Genomic DNA, 24,577 nt, shown 5'->3' with positions numbered 1-24,577 from the left:
TCTCTTTTTGTTTATAAACACAATTAAAATCTATTGATACCAATCTTATCAAATGCTTAGTCAGTTTTTAAAACTGCAGCTCAATATTTGCTTGCTATGATCATTGTATGAAGGATAACCATTTCATGTGCTGAGGTTTACAGAGTTGTATAATCAGTACTTTATGTTATGTATAATGAGCATAAAACCATGTTTACATAAGTAACAAACTTGCATAAAAAAAATTCAATGTAATTCAGGTGTTTGACACTTTCAGGGTAGTCGACAGTCGATGTTCACAATAGTTACGTTCTGACCCCTTGATTGTTAGTACTCAACCTTAGTTGAGCATCATTATATGTGACATACAGCAGCTGTCTTTTCTTCTTCGCATACTTTCACACCATCATATTCATACACATCAAACTTCTAACTATATTTACTTGCGGTGTGGTCCTTTCTGACGTTTATATAGTACCTAACACTTTACAAGCATATATCTTTCTTTACCTTAGGACGTGTCGATGCATCATTCCCTGAAAGAAAAAACTTAATACTAACTTAAATCTAAATTTTCATAGTTAAGTGTATAGTGACTGAATGGCTACTAATACCTTTTTCATATATTCAACCATTTTTACATTCACTTCAGTCGCAGTCTTGCTATCATGAAACGTATTTAATGTCATGTGTGTTAGAGGCATGGTGCGACGTCTTATTCAGCTTGCCACTTACACTGTCCTCATTTGTTTACCTGCAGCAAAACTTTTCCATCAAAGTGCATGCACTTTCAATACTTAAATTTGTAAGTATTGTACATATATAATTTATATAGTAGCATAGCTGGAGTAAGTATCTCTTAGTTTAGCATCCCTTTCCTGTGGACATAATCCAGGGCTGATGTGTGTATTGTGTAGATAGTCTTAGTTGTAGCATAGACACACTATTTTCTATGCCCTGTTTGTTCAATAGGCTTTACAAATGATAGTGCTGGCTATAGCTCATCATGTTTGTTTGTTTTAGGTGCTCCAACACTTCCAACTATTCTTGTCTGGCGTGCACAGACTTGCAGTTTGTTGACTAGCGTGCTCCCCCATGCACCTTGCATGTGCCGTGTCGCTCTGATACCACTTTCATTGCAGTGAGTTGTGTATTGCATTGCACACTACCATGTGTTTCACAGGTTCATTTTGCATACAACTGGACTACGTGCAAGGCAAAGTGATGTATTTAGAGTATCATCGTCTCGAGATACACCAAAGTAAAATTCTTCCTTGTTACAACCACTCATTTCATTGCTTGCACATTTGACATAAGGAAAAACAAAATTATTTTGGCTTCAGTAGTAGCTTGTACCTTGCCTTCTAAGTTTTCCTGTGTATCCTCATTTCCTTGATACAGCTCACCTTTCGCATCACTACCTTGATCGTATCTGATGAAGCACATGTGTCTCAAGCTCATGCCTCACTCATCTCAGGTCAGGTCACAGAACGGGGGCCTACCATGACCGGTTCATGTTTTCTAACATTGCAGTGGCATTGGTCCATGGGTTAGGCATAACTTCTGCTATATAGACTGCTGGTGTTTCATTACCCCAGTTAGTGTTCTGTGAGGCTCTCAACTAAAATTCTCTTTGCCTTTGTGTGTTATTCAGTGTATGTGCATTACTCTGCTGGCCAAATTATGCTGTCTGGATTATTCAGCTATCTGGTATTGTTTTGTGTTTGCCAAATGATGGGCTGATCATTATTGGTGGCTGTTGTCTGTACATATTGTACATATTCTATTTGCCCATTGTAGTTATTTTTGTTAAATTTTGCCCATTTCTTTTATATCTGACCTTGAATTTACAGCTTTTGCCACTGCTGTTGTGATTACCATTACCGTTACGATTAACATTACAATTTCCAGGAGTCTGTGTGAGGTAAGGTTGCCATCTGTGTTGTCCTTTGAATCCATTGTTCACTTGTTGGTCCATAAATCCCTGTGGCCCTATCTGTATACTAACAGGCTTGGGTTGTACTGATCTCTTTGTATATCAAATCTGTTGAGTGCACTACACAGAGAAAGTATTCGGTGTCATGTTCCAGAATGGTAACGAGTTTTTCCCTAAAGAAAGCTCTTTAAAATTTTCAGCACTTCTACTTGAGATACCAGGTTTGTCCAAAAATATTTTTCAAAATAGCTCGTTAAGCTTCCATGTTTGCTATTGAATGGAGCTGGATTGAAAACTTCATGTCTAGCCTCACTTGTATGGCCTCAGACCAATATTTATCCAGAAAGGCTCCCTCAAACTGTTCATACTAGTGGTGATGTTCTGCCATGTCCTTAACCCATTGTAGAACGCCACCATGTGTGTATCCAACAATAAATCTAATTTTATGGGCTTCGGTCGACGTACAACATAAAACATTTAAAAAGACTGAAAGACCATGGGGTTTGTTCTTTCCCTTCAGAGGTAAATACCAGACATTGTCAATGGCCAAGTAATCCCTCATCTGCAAGTAATGTTGACAAACTCACCACACTGTCGGTGATAGGCATGTTTGTTTGTTTGCTTGTTCATGGCATAACAATTGCACTTGCTCAACAGATACAGCTGCTGGCAAGTGTTGCTGCATTCTGCTATTTTCCTTTGACAGGCCAGCCACATATTGTTGGTAACCAGTGAAAGTACCTGACTTCTCTGAGAGCATGGGTTGGTTTGCTGTGAAATGTTTTGGAGTGTCAGTAGTTTTAGCAATATTGCCTCAACTTTTCCTCTGCTTCCTTTAAACTGGAATCTATTTTAGCCAGAAATTTTGACTTACTTTCTCTTTTAGAGCTGCTTCTACTGCATTTACGTAAATTTTACACTGATACTACCTTTTCAGCAAGGGTGTTGCCCTTATCCAGCATTCTGGCTTCAGCTTTTTCACTTATTTCATTTACATCTGCACATATTTTTGGCAAATTTCGACTAAACTTAACTGATCCACTGTTAAGACTTAATTTTTGTACTTCTGTAGATAAATTTTTGTACATGTCTTGCAGCTCGCTGACTGCATCACATTTCTTAGTGACCCATCCACTTGGGACAGGGCTCCTGAATTTGGGATATGCTTCATTGAGGTTTTGTAACTCACATGCTAGCTGTTACTGTTTATCATCTATGCATAATACTCTTTCCATTAACATGTTTATATTTCAGGATATATTCTTAATTATTTCTTGTTTTAGTTTTTTACCTAGCTCTGTCAACTTCCTAGATAGTTTGTCAGATATTCAGTGCATATAGCTTTGCTCACCTCACTGAACTGTTAACTGATTTTAGTCTTGAAATAGTTAAATGCCTGATTTTGCTGTATGAACTGTTGTCCTATACCATGAAGTAGTTTTTTACACTTTCCTGAAATTCCTATTTTGTAAACTGTTGTGTTATTTGGTGCAAGAGTTTTATGAAATTGTGTGTCTCATTAGTGTTTACATTGTTTTTATGATCTGTTTCCTGTTCTTGCAGTCGAGATGATGTGGGCTAGTAATCAAAGGAATTTTTGCTGTTGTGACCTTCAGTTTCACTATTTTAAGAAATGTTTTCTGGTGGTAACTGAGAAATTGTCTCATCAAGCGTCATAAAAGTGACATCATGATTAGTTATATTACCAGTGTCATTTATTGGTAGTGTGATGCCAACCTCATTGTTTTGGTTGCCATCTGCCAGTTCACGAGTTGGTATGTTACCTTCAACTGTTGCCAAGCTCAGATTTCTGACATCCTGGCATGTTCCATTTTGGAATGAATTTTCAACGATGACCATTTACTATGCATCCATTGTGAATAGTGTTTAATAAAATATGAATAAATTTTTCTGAAAAATGAAATTTTGGCTGTAGTAGGTTTAGCTGTGTATTCACTGATTAACTTTATTGTTATCTGACACAGTATTATAAAATCTAAATGACTTTTCTTGCACTTTAATGATGACTTTTGACAAATTTTCATCTTTTTTGTAGATATGCATTTTCCAGGAAGGATGTTAGTTGGAAGGTAAAAAGTTTATCTACTGCCAGAGAGAGAGCACCAAGTGAGGTCATATAAGCATACAGCTAGCAGCTTCGTGCCCTCAGCATTCCTGGCTCGTCTTTTTTGTAGACAGACTTTAATTTGGCTCCATCAGTGTTTTCATTATTTCCAATCCTATGGACAGGTAACAAATACAGTGAAAGTTTTGTTAGTTTCTTATAACAATAATATGAATCATGTATCTCAAAAATTTTTATCTCAACAATTTAAAGGTCTGTTTATATTTTGCTTAGCGCCATCCTTTAAGTGATCGCCACTGAATGTGTGGCACGATGGAAATTCATTAATAATTAGTTTAATATTGAAAAATTTGATTGGAAAGAGTAGTTGAAAGAAATGAAGGTGTTTTGTGAATCTGTGCATAATCTTCAGTGATTTTTAACTGATACCAAATGAGTCCTTTAATATCAATACATTCAAGGTAACTAAATGTATCTTGCATTACATACTGCTTCATGTCAATTCCATTGTGTGTAGTCATGATTGTGACAATGTCAATGGAGGAACACTCCTCTGGCTACCACGTAAATTATTCTTGTCTGCACAGAACCTCTTGATGCAGGATCTCAGGAGTGAGTGAAATGAACAGATAGGAATCTACCTCTCAATGGTGCAAACAAATACTGCTCTTCCAATAAATTTTTATAACACTTTTGATGAACTGTTGAAATATACATTTTTAACAATGCTGGTATGACAGCATACGTCCATACTTTACCACTTCTCGAAACGAAATGGTGAAGATACATGAATTAATAAATTGAAAAGAATATTTCTTCTTTGTTTCATACAGATATTTAACGCTGTATCAAAATATTATCCTTGCCACAAAACAACTCTTTACTTTACCTCTGGTGCTGTTTCTATCTCATTTAGTTTACATACAGCTTATATATAAGAAAAGAATGAAAAAATAATATGATTCAATACAAAGGCTCAGAATAACGTAAGAAATTTATGTCAAAGTAGCCATAATTCCTTACACAGGGAGCACAAGTAGTTAGAGGACAAAAAAATTTAAGTGATCTGAAAAATGGGTTATAGCAAGGTTTTAGTAAGGCCCAGAACTTAGTCAGAATTTAGTACAAATAAAATCTAATATTTTATGGTACTTGGTTTTGTTATTAAATTTTCCTGTGCATCTTAGGGGTGCATGCACTTTAAACTGACTGTACTACAGATCTATGAATATAAGAATTATAGGCATAATCCTGTAAGCTCATGAAACTTACCATGTGTTGGAAGCAAATGAATAAATGTCAAAAATATACAGTGAAAATGTTTTAAAGAATGTCACCCATCATCATCATCATCATCATCATCATCATCATCATCATCATCATCATCATCATCATCATAAGGGGAGTGGAAGGCAATTTTCATTCCTATTCTGCCAATGCTATTTTACCCTTTGAATAGGTACACTTTTCAAAAGAACTGTAAGTGATGAAACAATGAAATTTTTACCACACACACACGCATACAAAAGGTGTTTTCAAGAGTAATGCGACTAAGTTCATAAAAATAATTTTTTGAATATATTCGTACAAATAATCAAAATTTTCAAAATAACACACTCTTTCATTGATACATTTCTGGAGGCAGTGTTTCATGCCTGGAAGGCATCCTAGAATGCCTTTTCTGGAATGTTCTTTAGAGCTGATGTAACATGCACCTGGATACTTTCAATCATGTCCTGATGTTTTCCTTTCGTCACTCCTTTGAACCAAGGAACCAAAAAAAAAAAGTCCGCAGGAGCCAGGTCAGGACTGTTTCTGCCAGCTGCCATCAAAACATGCACAAATAGCACCACTTTCACTGACATCACTTTCCTGGAGTGCTTCTTCAGCAGCTTCCTTCATTGAGATGTTACGAACTTCAGCAACAGCAGTACCAGTAAAATTACTCTAAGTCATAAATTTTGCAGGATGATTTGGAATGTCAAGTAATGCACATAAGAGTTTGCCTACCTCCATCCATTTACCAATAGATATGAGACCATAAACTAGTCTTATGTTCTCATATAAATTATTATTAGCCATTTTTGATGTCATTGTTATAGCAACTGCACCAAAACTTAAGACTGTCAGGTTTGACAATCTCTTTATGAACATTGTGATTCTCACCCAAAGATGCATCACCACCACATATTCTATACACAGTATTTTTGGAAATGAAACCACAGAGCATGCTGAGGTTCCCCAAAATATTTCCAAACAAGGGTTCATCTCCACAAGCTGACTGGGAGGAAATGCCTTTAAGATACTTCAGTTTCTTTCTTGATGTGTGGATTTTTTTATGTCTAATATTCTTGGGTCCTTTCACCTACTAATCTCATTTACCTTTACATATTTATTTCCTCTGAATTTTAATTTATGTGAGAATTTCTTTATTCGCAGCATTTTTATGAAAACACGCGAAACCAAAGAAATACTTCACTCGCAACAAACTTCACCAAGTACAACCATTAATGCTCGAAAATAACAAACATGATCAGAAGAATGATTATCGATAGTAGATACAGGGTAGGAAACATTCAAGCGATAAAACAATAGAAGCATGAAATAACATACAAGGAGAAAAAGAATGCTGTGCATTATCTCTGCATGGTGCAAAAAGGAAGGCGTGGCATTTAAATGCCAGATTGCACAGGGCATCAGGAAAATCACCACATCTCATGAAAAAAATTGTCTTATTTATATAAAAAACTGTTTCACACAGGAAAGACCAGGCATTTGAAAGACACTAAAATCTAAATAGAATTTTTTTTAAGCCCACTTGCCTTTTGTCTCCCCTTAAGTAACATGGCTCATTTATGGCAATTACACACACACACACACACACACACACACACACACACACACACACCTGTCAGCATGGTCTGGAAGTGAATATAGTCACTCAGAAACAGTTTATTCTTTTAGAATACTTTGAGTCTCTTAAAACTTACATATAGGTTACCCTACTTTTCTGAAGTGAATGGAAGTTCTTAATATTTTTAGGATTGTGACACTTACTTCATATACTTTTGCAGAGTCTGTATCATACACTACACACTGCAAATACCATGATTCTGTTCTAATATACTTAGATGCTTTGTACATGTTTTCTTCTAGATTGGGAAAGCTTATTCTTATATGAATTATCCCCACTATTGCGAATGTGTATCTTGGTTCTTATAATTTTGTTTCGTAAATTCACTGTTTTAAAACACACTTAATTGGCCTAGAAGTTTTTATTTACCTAATTGTGTTTTGCATCAACTAACAAACTTTAAGACACAAAGGGATTAATGACATTAGCTGATAGGGGTCACTGATTTAAATCAATGGGGAAAGTTAAAAATTTGTACCAGACCAGGACTCAAACCCAGATCTTATGCTTACTAGGCTAATGCCCTGACCATTGCACCAAGCTGTTACTGTGGTCATCACAACTGCACAGACTACTATAACATGCTCCTTGTCAGACTCAAATTCTCAACTTATCCACACACTACGGATGTAGTGCCCCTTGCCCCTTTATTACTCACAGTATTTTGCCAAGCCCCACAAGAGTTCGAGCATTGTGTGCATCTGCACTGAAATTATCAGTTGATTGTCCCCACCTTAATTATATGTATACAATGTCTATTCTTTCTTATATGCCTGAAATAACAGATGTCACATATGGATTTTTGCTGTCTTACTTTGTTTATAAATGTTACACAGTTTTGTTACTGCACAGAACGGAAGTACAGCAGACTGAAAACTGTCTTTGCTTTGTATGTAGTATGTTAATGCACAGCTACTGTTTTCAGATATATTTATCATGAGAAATTACATTATCTCCCAGGTTCTCTCAGCACGATTCGTTAATTGTGTCCGTCTGGGTGTTCATAGGAGTTTGTATTTCCATTTTCACTCAGTATTTCACAGACTGACTCATTCTTTGTCTTCAGGTGCTCCAAGTTGTGCTGTCATATATACTCATAGCCTAGACTCCAAATAGTCTAAGTATACACAACTCCAGAACTCCAAACTCTGTAGGATAATGGGATTGGTTGCAAGAACGGAGTGCAAAAAATTAGAAATATTAAGTCAGCTGAACATGCAGAAGTACACCAGCCACCTTGGGAAATTGGAGTGGGAGATTAAATTCTACAGTTCATGAATTTTCAGTTGCAACTAGGCCTTAAAATTCTCTTAAATAATTAAAAATAAATTTGCAATGTCATTTAAGAAAAAAATGATTATACTGAAATATCTTATGTGGTAAGTGAAAGGGCATGAAATGGCAATAACTGACATATCATTAAACCAACTCAGTTGCTTCCATTCTTTGGCGGTAGTAAAACTACTATTAAATGATATGTACAGATATGTACTGAATTCTTACTTACCCTTACTCTTGCCCTAGCTTTCTCCACAGCTTGCATTTCACCAGATATTGAAACTTGGTTATTTTTTTCAGTTGGATTACTGCGATTCGAATCAGGAAAATGAATGTGACAACCTGTTTCCTCCATTACTTTCTTTATTGTCAGACCTCCCTTTCCTATTATATGTGAATGATCAGTGTAGCTGACATCCAGTTTCATTGTCACCCTGTTGCTCTGTAAGGAAGTTAAATTTAGTTTATTAGCTTTTAAAGTATTTCTCCAGCTCCTTACACAGAGACCAGTATTGAAGGACATGCAAAAATCAGTAATACCAATGCACCACCTCCAGTTACCCTAAAAAACTTATTTTCTGAAAGTATACAGGTACACCACATGTGAATTAACTCTTATTGACAAAAAACGAACTTTTCAAATGACTTACAGATATTGGTACAAAATGAGTATAAAAATGAGTATAAAAATGTATTCAACATCTACATGATTACTCTGTAATTCACACTGTAGAGCATGTTAGAGTTCATAGAACTACTTTCCAACTAGCCTATTTCTTTACAGTTCCACTCTCAGTTAACACATGGACAACATGAGCACCTATCCAGGTAGAGTCAAAAAGTATGGCATCTGGAGGAGAAGGTTAGTTGGAAAGATTTCACCACAATGAAAAATGCAATTATTTTAATGACCACCGCCTCAACTCACTTATCTGACAGTTTGTGACTTCATAATGTGCCCTGAGTTACACTGTCTGACACTCAGAGGTGAGATACCGGCTTCCACCTAGAGGATGTCTAAGGGTGAAATAGAGAGGCACTGGGAGGAAGAAGAAACAGACAGACAGGCAGGAAAAGGAAGGAAGGAAGGAAGGAAGGAAGGAAGGAAGGAAGGAAGGAAGGAAGGAAGGAAGGAAGGAAAATGAATTGATGAAGAAAGAAATAATGAAGAAGAAAGAGGTAAGGGTTATAGTTAATGTCCCATCAACAATGATATTACAGATGGAGCATAAGCTTAATTTGTTTTTGGTAATGATTGGTAAGGAAATCATCCATGATATTTAAAAGGAAGCATCCAACCATTTGCCTAGAGTGATTTAGGGAGATCACAGAAAATCAAAATCTTATGGCTGGAGGTGGATCTGAACTGCCATCCTCTCCAATTTGAGTCCAGTGTGCTGACTACACTGCCACCTAACTATCTGCCATCTACGTGGCTTGTATGGAATGCTCCAGTTGCCGGCCACACACCACCATGATGGACTCAGACTCCGTACCGATGGTGCTGCTGGCTCATAGGCAACATATCCATAGTTCAGTCAGAATAAAATCTAAAATCGGCTACAGCAAGGGACTGCCAATGGGACTAGTCTGAAAGGCACCAGTGGCCAGGTGCATACTACAAAGGTTTAAAGTTGATGAAGTAACCAAGTCATAAACCTGGCAGTGATAGCCCAGTCAGGAAAAAAACCAGAGCCAGGTAAGTGTGGATAAGAATAACATAATCTGCACCTCAAGATATGTGGGCAAGGAAGCAGACACCTATAAGCTTCCGCATGCAGCTAGTCTTCATTTTATGATTATTGTGCAGCTAGGTTGGCTTTTTATAAAAAGGAGGCCCAAGTAATGGGACTGTGTTGCAGTGTACAGGTACTACGTACCCAAGCAGAATTCCAGGTCAGGGTGATTTTTTTGTTACGGTTTTAGGGCGCAAAACTGCTAAGGTCATTAGTGCCCAGTCTGTGACTTAGGAAACAGTAAAAAACCGAAAACGGAAACTAGCAGCAATGGGAACGAAAGTCATAAAATTGGAGAAACTAAAAGCAGAAGGAAGGCTTAAAAATTCACTACAGAAAGGGGTTGGTTGTCCCAAAAAAACTTCAAATGACTGACGTCATTTCACCGGCACGAATGAACTCTAGAACACGATCGGCCGATCGCGTGTCATCTGCTAAAATTGACGATAGATCAGGCGACAGCTGTAGACGGGCACGTAACGGAGTAAAATAGGGGCACTCAATTAAAAGGTGTCTTACCGTCCACAGCTGAGAGCAGTGGGGACAGAGTGGGGGACGATCACCGCTTAAAAGATGTCTATGGCTAAAAGGACAGTGCCCTATCTGGAGTCTAGCTAAAATTTCCTCCTCCCGACGACGCGTTCGGGAGGAAGAGGTCCAAGCGCAAGGAAGGGCTTTCACTTCCCGCAATTTATTACGGGGAAGTGTTGACCAATGCGCATGCCATAAATGAGCAACTTTGCGACATAAACCGCTCCGTAGATCGGTGAAGGGAAGCGACTGAATAGCTGGCCGAGGAAGAGAGACTGCAGCCTTGGCCGCTATATCAGCCGCCTCATTCCCACAGATACCAGCGTGTCCCGGGAGCCAGAGGAACGCCACCGAGACGCCCCCCCGGTGGAGCAAGCGCAGACAGCCCTGAATCCGGTGGACCAGAGGGTGCACAGGGTAAAGAGCTTGGAGACTGAGGAGAGAGCTGAGAGAATCTGAGCAGATGACGTACTGTATCCGCTGATGGCGGCGGATGTAGTGGACGGCCTGGAGAACAGCGTAAAGCTCCGCAGTATAAACCGAACACTGATCGGGAAGCCGAAAGCGATTTGGGGTGTCGCCAACAATATAGGCACTCCCTACAGCTAACGATGTATTCGAGCCGTCGGTGTAAATAAATGTGGCTTCCGTCATTTCTGCACATAGAGCAGCAAATGCCTGACCATAAACAAGTGTAGGGGTACCATCCTTGGGAAATTGACAAAGGTCACGGAGCAGGCAGATCCGGGGATGGAGCCAAGGCGGTGCTGTACCCCAAGTTGTCAAGAAGGTTTTAGGAAAGTGGCAGGAAAGAGAACGGAGCAGTTGACGGAAGCGGACTCCCGGGGGTAGTAGGGAGGAGGAGCGGCCAGCATACCCTACATCAAAGGAGGCGTCGAAAAAAGGTCATGGGCTGGATTAGCAGGCATGGAAGACAGATGGCTAGCATAACGACTCAGGAGGACTGCTCGCCGATTGGACAGCGGAGGTTCAGCAGTCTCAGCATAAAGGCTTTCCACAGGGCTGGTGTAAAAAGCTCCAGACACTAAACGTAATCCACGGTGGTGGATAGAGTCGAGACGCCGAAGAATAAACGGCGAAGCAGAGGAGTAGACTATGCTTCCATAGTCCAATTTCGAGCACACTAAGGCGCGATAGAGGCGGAGAAGGACCACTCGGTCCGCTCCCCAGGAGGTACCATTCAGGACACAGAGTGTTGAGGGATCGCAGACAGCGAGCCAAAAGATACGAAATGTGGGAGGACCAGCATAGTTTTCTGTCAAACATAAGACCCAAGAATTTAGCGACGTCTGAAAACGGAAGGTTGACAGGTTCTAGATGTAAGGAGAGTGGAAGAAACTCCTTACATCGCCAAAAATTAACACAAACGGTCTTACTGGGAGAAAAACGGAAGCCGGTTTTGATGCTCCAAGAGTGGAGGCGATCGAGACATCCTTGAAGACGTCGTTCAAGAAGGCTGGTCCGTTGAGAGCTGTAGTAGATCGCAAAATCGTCCACAAAGAGGGAGCCCGAGACATCAGGAAGGAGACAATCCATAATTGGATTGTTGGCAATGGCAAACAGTACAACACTCAGCACGGAGCCCTGGGGTACCCCGTTTTCTTGGGAGAAAGTATGGGAGAGAGTAGTGTTCACCCGCACCCTAAATGTGCGCTCTGCCATAAATTCGCGAAGAAAAAGGGGCAGCCGGCCTTGAAAGCCCCAAGAGAATAGTGTGCCGAGGATACCTGTCCTCCAACAGGTATCGTATGCTCTCTCCAGATCAAAAAATATTGCTACTGTTTGGCGTTTCCGGAGAAAATTGTTCATGATGTAAGTGGAGAGAGCAACAAGATGGTCAACTGCAGAACGATGCTTTCGGAATCCGCATTGGGCAGGTGTTAAAAGACTGCGGGATTCCAGCCACCAAGCTAAACGGTAATTCACCATACGCTCCAAAACCTTTCAGACACTACTCGTGAGAGAAATGGGGCGATAGCTAGAGGGGAGATGTTTGTCCTTTCCAGGTTTCGGAACGGGAACGACAATAGCTTCCCGCCACCGTTTGGGAAAGGTACTGTCGGTCCAAATTCGATTATAAAGGCGAAGGAGGTAACGCAGACTAGGGGTTGATAAATGCAGCAACATTTGGACGTGGATACCATCCAGTCCTGGGGCGGAGGAGCGAGAAGAAGAGAGTGCATGTTGGAGTTCCCGCATGGAGAAAACAGTATTATAGCTTTCGCGATTTTGAGAGGAGAAAGCTAGACGTCGCACTTCCGCTGCACGTTTCTTCGGGAGAAACGCTGGCAGGTAATTGGAAGAGCCCGAAATCTCAGCATAGTGCTGACCCAATGTGTTAGAAATTGCGACAGGGTCAACTAATGTACCATGCGCGACAGTGAGCCCAGAGACCGGGGAGAAACTAGGCGCGCCAGATAACCATCGAAGCCGACTCCAAACTTCCGAGGAGGGAGTGAAGGTGTTAAATGAGCTAATAAAGAATTTCCAGCTTGCCTTCTTGCTATCGCGGATGACGCGACGGCATCGCGCACGAAACTGCTTATAGCGGATACAGTTGGCCAAAGTAGGATGCTGACGGAAAATGCGAAGAGCACGTCACCGCTCACGTATTGCGTCATGGCATGCCTCGTTCCACCAAGGAACTGGGGGGCGCCGGGGCAATTCGGAGGTGCGTGGTATTGAACGTTCCGCAGCTGTAAGAATAACGTCTGTAATATGTGTGACCTCATCGTCGACGCTGGGAAAGCGATGGTCATCGAATGTCGCTAGAGACGAAAAAAAGTGTCCAATCGGCGTGGGCAAATTTCCAGCGTCGCAAGCGCATATTTGGCAGTGGAGGCTGCAGTCTAAGGACACATGGAAAGTGGTCACTCGAGTGCGTATCATCAAGGGCGAACCATTCGAAGTGCCGAGCTAGCGGAACAGTACCGACCACAAGGTCCAAATGAGATAAATGTGTCGTGGAGTCAGACAGAAATGTCGGGACCCCAGTGTTGAGGCAAACTAGATCCGCTTGGTGGAAGACGTCTAGCAATAGTGAGCCATGTGGACAAGGATGTGGAGATCTCCAAAGCGGGTGGTGGGCATTTAAGTCCCCCACCAGCAAATAGGGGGGTGGAAGCTGACCAAGAAGATGAAGGAGATCAGCTCGTGCCATTGGTGTGGACAATGGAATGTATACAGTACAAAGAGAGAACGTGTATCCAGAAAGGGAAAGACGGACGGCGACAGCTTGGAAGGAAGTGTGTAAGTGGATTGGGTGATAATGGAGAGTATCATGGAGAAGAATCATGAGTCCTCCATGGGCTGGAGAGCCTTCAACAGAGGGGAGATCATATCGGACCGACTGAAAATGAGGGAGAACACAGCGGTCATGGGGATGCAGCTTTGTTTCCTGAAGACAGAAGATGACCGGCGAGTAGGATCGTAAGAGGATCGACAATTCATCCCTATTGGCTCGAATGCCGCGGATATTCCAGTGGATAATGGACATGGGGTGAACAGAAAATGGAGGAATGTGACCAAAGTTGCTGTCAACTCAAAGACTGCTCGGAGCTAGCGACCGACAGCATGGAATGGCAGTCAGCCGAAGGCAGAAGATCCTGATCCACAGGTTGGTCAGGAGCAGCCCCTGCCACCAGCGATCGGCCGGTTGACTGGCCACCAGCAGTGCGCCTCGGCGACACAGAAGACGGCCGAGGGCAATTTTCGCCAGGTGGTGCTGTAGATGGGACACGCCTTGGCGGAGAAGGAGAGGAACTGGGTTTCTTTGTAGCCTTCTTGGAAGAATGATGTTTAGATAAAGGAGGAACCGATGGTTGTGAAGTTGCAGTACGTAAAAACTCTTCACGAGTATGCTCTTTTTTCGAAGACTTGGCGTCTGACTTTTGGGCTCGAGATTTAGCAGAACCCGACGAAGGGTGAGCCATAGAGTGGGCAGGCGAAAGTGGTGAGGTTGAACGAGCGATCTTTGCGCTGGCCGATCTGACGACCGTGGCACTAAAGGTGAGGTCGCAAGTCTGCGTGGCCGCCTCCTTTGTTGGCCGAGGAGAAGCAAGGACAGTGCTGTATTTTCCTGTCTGAGGCACGGTGGGCTTGCAACTGGCGAATAATTTTCGAGCAGCAAAGGTCGACACCTTTTCCTTCACTCTTATTTCCTGGATGAGCTTTTCGTCCTTAAAAACGGGGCAATCTCGAGAGGAAGCAGCGTGGTCACCCATACAGTTGATGCAGCGAGGGGATGGAGGTGGACAAGCACCCTCATGGGCATCCTTGCCACATGTAACACATTTGGCCAGATTGGAACAGGACTGGCTGGTGTGATGATGATGATGTTTGGTTTGTGGGGCGCTCAACTGCGTGGTTATCAGCGCCCGTACAATTTCTCAACCTTTGCTCAGTCCAATTTCGCCACTTTCCTGGATGATGATGAAATGATGAGGACAACACAAACACCCAGTCATCTCGAGGCAGGTGAAAATCCCTGACCCCGCCGGGAATCGAACCCAGGACCCCGTGCTCGGGAAGCGAGAACGCTACCGCGAGACCACAAGCGGCGGACTGGCTGGTGTGATTGAACCGCTGACACCGATAGCAACGCGTAGGGTTTGGGACATAAGGGCGAACGGAAATTATCTCATAGCCTGCTTTGATTTTCGATGGGAGTTGAACTTTGTCAAATGTCAAGAAGACATTGCGGGTTGGAATGATGTTCGTGTCAACCCGTTTCATAAGTCTATGAACTGCCGTTACGCCCTGGTCAGACAGGTAGTGCTGAATTTCTTCGTCAGACACTATCGAGGGAGCGTGTATAAACGACTCCACGCGAGGAATTTAAGGTACGGTGCGGTTCCACCCGGACAGGGAAGGTGTGGAGCAGAGAAGTATGCAGCAATTTTTGTGCCTGGAGGGCACTGTGTGTTTCTAACAACTGGGTGCCATTCCGTAATCTGGAACAAGACTTTACAGGACCTGCAATTGCGTCGACACCTTTCTGAATAATGAAAGGGTTGACCGTGGAGAAGTCGTGACCTTAATCAGACCGAGAAACAACAAGGAACTGTGGCAACGATGGAAGAATCGTCTGTGGCTGAGACTCAGTATACTTACGTTTGTGAGCAGACATAGTGGAAGGTGAGGAAACCATTGCGGAAGAATCCCCCATGATTACCGGCGTCTCTGATGGCGCGCTCCTCCCTTGTGGGGGCGCTCCTCCCTTGTGGGGGCCATCTCTGAGAGCACTCCCGCCTTAGGTGATTCTTCACACCTCAGGTCACACCTCCCGACAAACGGACGGAGGGACCAATCGGCACTTTCGGAAGGTATCAGCTCGGGTAATCACCCCTCCCTGGGCCTGGCCATTACCAGGGGGTACGTACGTGTCCTACCTGTCTACCCGGGGTGGGGAATTACGCGTTACCCCATCACCGGCTACGCACAAAAGGCGTGGGTCGGCCTTCAGACACGCACAGGGAGGAAGAAAGAGAAAGGGAAAGGAAAGAAGAGGTGGTCTCAAACGCTGCAGCGGAGAAAAGGGAAAAAGAAGAGGTAAGGAAAAGAGAAGGACAAAGGAAGGAAGAAGACAAAAGCAAGGAAGGCGAAGAATGCAGTACATTTACGAGCGTCCGTCTCCGGACGTAGGCACAAACCATACTCCCAGATGGGGAGAAAGGGAAGGAAAGAGCCAGAGGTGAGGGGAGGAGGGGCGAAGATAGGGATGGGGAAGGATGCCGAAAGGGAAGGTATGCAGCCCGGAAAGGAAGGAGGGCCACATTAGCTCGGGGTCCCGTGCTCTCTACGCACGTATCCACAAAAGAGTTGTGGACTCCCTGGGGGGGAAGCGCGTAGGTGTCGGGACATAGGGGCGAACAGAAATAACCTCGTAGCCCGCCTTGATGTGCGATGGCAGCTTAACACTATGAAAGGTCAAGGAAAGTGTCCGGGTCGGTACAAGGTCATTGTTGACCTTTTTCATGACCCTATGGACAGCCATCACACCCTGCTCAGTGAGGAAAGATTGAATCTCCTTGTCAGTCAATCCGTCGAGGGATCTAGTATAGACCACACCACGAGACGAATTCAAAGTTCGGTGAGCCTCCACCCGGACAGGGAACGTGTACAGGAGTGTGGCCCGAAGCAGTTTTTGTGCCTGAAAGGCGCTCTCAGTTTCTAGTAATAAGGTACTGTTACACAACCTTGTACAAGATTTGACAGATCCGGCTATGGCATCTACGCCCTTCTGGATAACGAAAGGGTTGACAGAGGAAAAATCCTTCCTGTCCTCAGATCGAGAAACGACGAGGAACTGTGGGGCAGGCGGTAGTAGTTTTGTCACTGGTGGCTGGTCATGTTTCCGTTTTTGGGCAGAAGTCGAGAGAGATGGAGTGAAATCCATTGCGGAGGAATCCCCCATGATTGCCAACGTCTCCGATGGCGCGCTCCTTCCTTGTGGGGGGACCCTCTCAGAGGGCACTCCCGCCTTAGGTGAATGTTCACACCTCAGGTCACACCTCCCGAGAAACAGACGGAGGGACCAATCGGCATGGTCAGAAGGTATCAGCTCAGGCAATCACCCCTCCCCGGGCCTGGCCTTTACCAGGGGGTACGTCTACCCAGGGCGGGGAATTACGCGTTACCCTGTCACCGGCTACGTGTGCGAACACGTGGGTCGGCCTTCAGGCGCGCACAGGGAGGAAGGAAGTAGAGGTAAAAGAAGAGAGAGAGGGAGAGAGAGGACAGACTGTCTCAAACGCCGAGGCGGAGACCAGAGAAGGCAAGGAGAAGAAGGCAATGTGAAGGCAAGGAGGAGGAGGCAATGTAAAGGCAAGGAGGAGGAGGCAAGGGAAAGAGTAAGGAAGACAGTGAGGTGGGGAAGAGCAAAGAAAGGAACCAACCAAAGGAAGGAAGAAACGGGAAGTGAAAAAGCAAAATGACCGCAAATAGAGGTCGTGGAACTGTCCGTTTCCGGACGCAGGCGCTAACTACCCCCGTGAAGGGGAGGGACTCCTTTTAGCCGCCTCTTACGACAGGCAGGAATACCTCGGGCCTATTCTAATCCCCGCACCCGCAGGGGGGAATACAGAACCTTGTGGGACACCGTTCTTCTGAATCCAGGGGTGCCGAGTGAAGTGCCTATCTGACCTGGAAGAGCTGGTGAGATAAAAACTCTTGTATAAAAATCTGAAAGAGGCCATGGAAACCCCAGTCATGGAGGATAACTAAAATGTGATAAGGCATGTTGTTTGCCTTATGTAGGTCAAAGTAGGGTGCAACAAGGTGCTTGCACTTACTAAAAGCTTGTTGGATTGCTGTTTCCATTCTGAGTAAATCATCAGAGATCATCCTTTGCAGAGGACAACGATATGGAGATGAAAGACCCTGAGATTTGAGTACCCAACAATCTGAAGCTAACCAACTGCTTGAGCTATTTACAAACTACATTCATCAGGCTAATTGGTCGGTAGCTGTCGAGTGACATTGGGTTCTTACCAGGTTTAGCGACAGGAAACCTGTACTGGCTCATCATTGTGACAGGAAAGCACTTTTTGAGCCACATATGGTTGCAGACCCCGAGTAGATGTTGCCTTGGGGGAATGACCAAGTGATGCATCATCTAGCTGTGGACGGAATCTGGGCCTGGGGCCATGTTGCATGAAGAGATAAGAGCCTGCAAGACTTCACATTCAATGAAGGGTTCATTATAGGGTTCAATGTGTTCTGTGTTGAGACAGAGGGGTATTTTCAACATTGTGTTTCTGCCGGAGAAGGGTGGTAAGATAGGAACAGGAAGCCAATGCCATTGTGAAGTGTGTTGTCAGCTGTTCTGCAAGGACCAATGGATCTGTGCACACTGGAGGTTAAGACCCTGAACAGTTGACTGTCTCTGGTGGCCCAAAAGGCTACTGAGGTTGGACCATACCTGCGATGAAGAGGCAAATGTTCCAGGGAGGAAACAGAGCACTCCCAGCATTCCTTTTTACACTGCTCTAACAAATCTTAGCATGAAAATGCTTAAAATTGATGAAGTTGGTTTGTGAATGGTGTTTCAATCACTGCAGCATGTACAGCAGTTCTGGACAGCAACTGCTACACCCTTTGTCCACCACAATACCTGACAATAAAGGGGACCTGTGGATAGGTGGACAGCAGTGCCAGCAGCATAAAGAATAGTGGCAGAGATGCCTTGCATGTCCGCATCAATGCAATTCAAGAGGGATGTATCCAAGAGCATACTGCAGATGTATATAAAGGCCAATTGGTCCTGCATGTGGGCCCGTCTGCCTGGCGGTGGCAGTGGAACAATAGTATCACTGGAAAATGGTCACTATCACAAAGATCATTATGGGGTAACCAATGTAGGGAAGACATGAGAACAGAGGATGAGATTGAGAGATCAATAGCAGTAGAGCTGCCGTGAATGGCATTGCAGTGGGTAGTGGACCTGCCATTGAGGAGACAAACCTAGGTCTGTAGTAAGTTGGTCAGTTAAGAGACCCCTATCCATTCTAGTGGCACTCCCCACAGGGGATGGTGGGCATTGAGGTCCCCAAGGAGGAGAAACAGGGGCTGGAGTTGCTGTATTAAGGTAGACAATTCAACATAAGGAAGTGGACTACCTGGAGGCAGGTAGACATTGCAAATGATAATTCTCAGAGTCTTTTCAAAGTAGGTACGAATGGGATCCAGTCACTACTGACAATGGAAGGAACCAAACTGGAGATCCAACCAGATTTGTTTTGTTTTAGGGCACAAAACAAATTAGTGTCATACAGATCCCACCAGTTGCTACCTGGGGCCTGGCACGGTACCAACACAACACCTGATAACCATGAAATGTTGGTGAGTGGTCATCATGGAAGTGCATTGCTTGAAAAAGACAGAATGCAGAATAGGAGGAATCAAGATGACATTTCTGATAGGTGACAACAGTAGTTTAATTTCACTAGATGGTTGTGTGGTGAGATTCCAGATTAGACACGAAAAGCTGAGAGGAGATCATGTTGGTATCAGTGGTTGTCACTAACAAGGATGGGATACATCCATAAATTCGATGTCAGACTCAGGTTCCGAAAGACAGCAGGTGACCTCGGGGCGCAAAGATAGTGCTTCTCATGGCCAAGCTGTGGTAGGAGGCTTCTGGCCCGAGACACACAGGAGTAAGGGTTCCTGGGGAAAGGGGAGGGGGGGTGTGCCCCATCACTGGAAAACTGCAAGGAAGGGGTAGGGGGAGGGGGAGGGGGATGAGGCTGAGAAAGAAGAGGGAGGGGGGAAAGGATTTAACAGGGTAAAAGCTGAAGAAGGTGACACTGGATCGATTCTCTCATATTTCTGGTGAGCCTCAGCATTAAGACAGGTGATCCATTGATTTGTACTCTTGGATCTTTTGTTCTATCTTGTAAGCTGGACAATCTGGTGAGTGATAGGAGTGGTTATCATGACAGTTGACACACACAGGTGGTGTAACACAGTCACTTCCCTCATCGAGTGGGTGCCCAGAACCACCACACACAGGATCTGCTGTACAGCAGGAAGATATATGCCCAAAACGAAATCCCTGAAAGCACCTCATAGATGGTGGAACGTACGGCTTCACATCACATCTGTAGCAAATAACCTTGACCTTCTGTGGGAGGTTATGCCCCTCTAAAGCCAGGATGAAGGCGCCAGAATCGGTGCTGTTGTCTTTGGATCCTTCTGCACACATTGAACAAAATGGATGCCGAGTCTTCCAGATTAGCCCAGAGTTCATCAGTTTGAGGGATGAGGTCCCTGTGAAAAATCACTCCCTGGACCCTACACAGAGTTCGGTGAAGGGTAAGACACTGGGACATTGAAAAGATGATCACAAGCATAAAGAGCTGCAGATCGGGCAGCAAAAGAAGCTTTGATCAAGGAACCCAACCACATCTTACTGAGATAGCCCATTTTACCAAATTTCTCCTCACTATCCTCCACAAGAAAAACAATGGCTTTGTGGCAGTGAATGTGACCCCAATCTGTCCTAGTATAGATGAGGTAACGGGGAAAGTGTTCACTCCAAGATGGCAAGCCTGTCCTTTCTCCCATGGTGTAACCAGGAGTGTGAAGGCTGCCAGATCATATGAAGCAGCATTCAATGATCCTTCACCATTTGAAGACAGCTGTTTGAGAACAGCCAGATTTTTGCAGCTTGGTACACTCCATGTGCCAAGCATGCACTATGACACAACCCACTCCGATCAGGGGGCTCTCCCCATGGGCACCACCCAACTGCCTGACATGGCAGCCCTTGCCTGGAGTTCCCATGCTCCAGGAAGAAAAGCATCATCATCTTGATGTACATGGGGATGAATAGCCCAGGTATCAGTAGTGTGATCCCTGTGTTGTCAGGGGGCTCACACAAAGGGTACGTAACAGCCCCACCACATGAATGGCTACACATGCTGGTGACATAGCAGGGTGAAGGGAGAGGAAGAGCAGAAGGAAGGGGGGGAGAGGAACCCACACTGTAGATGCCAGGGAGGGATTTCTTTCCCAAATGGCTCGCTACAAACAGAAAATTTGGAATTGGTGGTCAAACCTCCAGTGCAGACCTAAATGACAAAGGACGAAAGAACAGACAGAAGGAACAAAATTGCAAGCAATTCAGGGAACCAGGTGAATAGCCAGGTTGATATAAATCAGAACACTGAGGAAGTGGAAGAAAAGGGCAATGGGGAATAGGGAGGAAGAGCAGAGTGAAGGAAATGCAGCCAGGGATGGAAAAATTGGCTGCAATAGTGCCAGGCCCCATTTAAATCTCTCATATCGCACAGAAACACCTGTATCTTCCCAAACGAACTCTGATCTACCTTATTTTATCATGGTGATCATTTCTCCATATATAAGTTGGTGCCAACAAAATATTTTCACATTTGGAGGAGAAAGTTGGTGATTATAATTTCATGAAAAGATTCCACCACAACGAAAAATGCCTTTGTTTTAATTATGTCCATCCCAAATCCTGCATCATTTCAGTGACACACTCCCTATTTTGCTATAATACAAAACACGTTGCCCTTCTTTGAACTTTTCCAGTTTACTCCGTCAATCCAATCTGGTAAGGATGGCACACTGCATATCAGTATTGTGATAGAGGACAGACAAGCATAGTTTCTAAGAGTCCTGCCAATGAAACACAGTCTTTGGTTAGCCTTCCGCGCAACATTTTCTGTATGTTCTTTTCAATTTAAGTTTTTCCTAATTGTAATTCCTAGGTATTTAGTTGAATTTATGGCCTTTAGATTTGACTTATCTATGATGTAATTGAAGTTTAATGGATTCCTCTTAGCACTCACTCATGGATGAACTCTCACTTTGTTATTTAGGGTCAATTTCCAATTTTTGCACCATTTAGGTATCTTTTCTAAATCATTTTTAATTTGTTTTTATCTTCTGATGACTTTATTAGTCGATAAATGACAGTGTCATCTGCAAACAAATCATTTATATAGGTAAGGGGCCTGTAACACTACCATGGGGAACACCAGAAATCACTTCTGTTTGATTCTGACTTTCTGTCAATTACCATTAACTGTGACCTCTCTGATAGGAAATCATGAATGTAGTCACATAACAGACATATTCTATAAGCAAGCAATTTCACTACAAACCGCTTGTGTGTTATGTCAAAAGCCTTCCAGAAATATAGAATCAATCTGAAGTCCCTTGTCAATAACACTGCATGTGAGTAAAGAGCTAGTTGTGTTTTACAAGAACAGTGTTTTCTAAACCCATGTTGACTGTGTGCCAATAGTTTTCTTCAAGGTAATTCATAATGTTTGAACACAATATATGTCCCAAAATCCTGCTGCATATTGACATTATCGATATGGGCCTGTAATTTAGTGGATTACTCCTATTACCTTTCTTGGATATTGGTGTGACCTGTGCAACTTTCCAGTCTTTGGGTACATGTTTTTCATTGAGCCATCAGTTGCATACGATCACTAAGTATGGAGCTATTACATCAGCATACTCTGGAAGGAACCTAATTGGTATACAGTCTGGACCAGAAGACTTGCTTTCATTAAGTGATTTAAGTTGCTTCACTACTCCGAGGATATTTACTTGTATGTTAATCATGTTGGCAGCTGTTCTTGATTCGTATTCTGGAATACTTTGTCTTATTCTGTGAAGGCATTCCAGAAGCCTGAATTTAGTAACTCTACTTTTGTAGCACTATTGATTGATTGATTAATTAATTAAGAGGAGTGATGGGACCAAACAGCAAGGTCATCAGTCCCATGATCCCAAAGTGAGTCCCAGAAGAAAGAGGGTCTGCTAAAAGTGGATGGATCCAGTCAGGGAAGTTAAATTATAAAGTAATGAACATTAAACATGCACAGTAAAAGCATAAAAGTTAAGATCATATCTAAAAACTGGAGGAAGGGAGCAGTCATGGGGTCACAGATCGAGAAGACTAAAAGAAGTCCGAACCCCAACCAACCTACCCCTGCTCCAAGACTGAAGTAGAATCTTACGTCTAGAAATAGCAACCACTTTCATGGAAGAAACTGAGGATCAGTTCAGCCATCCATGGATTGTCTGCCAATATTAAATTTAAGGAATCAGGAAGACTATACTTAACATGAAGTGCCAAAAGAAGGGGACATTCCACCAATATGTGAGATATCATCAGTAGGAGGAAACAATAGGTGAGCTGGGTATGACTAATGCATAAATGGCATAGAACTGTAGACTCCTTCCAGGAGGAGCAGAAGGAAGAACACCAAACTGCAGTATACTTATTGATTATGCGGAGTTTATTACTATGAGCAGTAGCACTCCATATGACATTCCACATTTGGGCAAAGAGAGATTTGACATAGATCCACATATCTGCAGCTGGAATCATGAAAGGAAATGGGTTTAAGTATCTGCTTCTCTAGCCAAATGGTCAGCCAGTTCATTCCCTGGGCTGTGCACATGACTTGGGACCCAGAGAAAGACAACTGAACAGGCGGGATGCTCAAGGGAAGAGTGAAGGTCATAGATGGCAGAGACCAAGGACTGATGAGAGTAGCATCAGTCGATAACTTTCACGCCACTCATGGAGTCTGAACAAATTAAAACACTGTGGAGGGAGGTCTGAGAAACAAAAAGGAGGCCCCTGTGAATGGCTAGAAGCTCTGCTATGAACACACTACATGATCCTGGCAATAAGTGGTGTTCAGAGTCAGGAGGAGATGTGAAAGCATATCCCATTGTATTGACTGTCTTAGAACCATCAGTGTAAAAGATGGTGGCACACTGGAACTCTGCAAGGATGACACATAGAAGAAACTGGAAAACCATAGGAGCGACAGAGACTTTAGGGCCCTGGAATAGAGCGGTCCTAATCCATGGTCTAGGCACCATGCAAGAGGGAGGGGGGGGGGAGGGAAGGGGAGGGTATGGGAAGAAAGATGAGTGCAGTCCAGTGATTGGAAATGGATCCAGACAGAGGGAAGTCAGACACATGCCAACTGGCGATCCCACCCATGGGCGGGTGTTATGAGGGAGACAGCCCACACTGGCAAAGAGCACAGGGTACACAGGACGGCCAAGGAACTGGCAGATGGCATTTGCATAAGAAACAAGGAATTGGTTCCATCAGATGTGTAGAGGGGGAATCCCTGCTTCTGTGACAAGACTATCAACATGACTAGTGCAAAAGGCACCAATAGCCAGATGCACCCCACAATGCTGGACAGGGTCAAGGAAGGAGCTGCAGAGCTATAACCTGACTACCATAATCTAGTCTGGACGAGACCAGAGCACAGTAAAGATGTAGGAAAGTGGAATGGTCTGCATCCTAAGATGTGTGGGCTAGGAGCTGTAGAGCATTAAGCTCCCACATGCACATAGTCTTTAGGTGGCGAATGTGGGGCAGCCATATCAGCTTGTTATCAAAAATCAGGCTCAAGAAATGGGACTGTGCTACAACATCAAGGAGCTGGTTGCGTGAATAAAGTTCTGGATTGGGGTGTACTGTTGGTTGATGACAAAAATACGTAACCTGCGTTTTGGTGGGAGAGAACTAAGCCATGGATGGTGGCCCACACATCGGATGGCGCCTTGGAGCTGGAGCTCAG

General features: G+C 43.7%; 1 protein-coding gene across 1 annotated transcript in view; it reads right to left on the bottom strand.

Annotated features, from left to right (window-relative positions):
• The window catches only part of LOC126152458 (protein bicaudal C homolog 1), a 310,606-nt gene that overhangs the window by 70,773 nt on the left and 215,256 nt on the right, over positions 1 to 24,577 (bottom strand). The window contains exon 5 of the mRNA XM_049916007.1: positions 8,423 to 8,635. Within this exon, the coding sequence (XP_049771964.1) occupies positions 8,423 to 8,635 (213 nt within the window). The remainder of the gene's footprint in view (positions 1 to 8,422; positions 8,636 to 24,577) is intronic.

This window comes from Schistocerca cancellata, chromosome 2 (genome assembly GCF_023864275.1).
Source record: "Schistocerca cancellata isolate TAMUIC-IGC-003103 chromosome 2, iqSchCanc2.1, whole genome shotgun sequence".
NCBI classification, from domain to species: domain Eukaryota; kingdom Metazoa; phylum Arthropoda; class Insecta; order Orthoptera; family Acrididae; genus Schistocerca; species Schistocerca cancellata.
The sequence above is the reverse complement of the archived record's forward strand: the minus strand, read 5'-3'. Positions and strand labels throughout refer to the sequence as shown.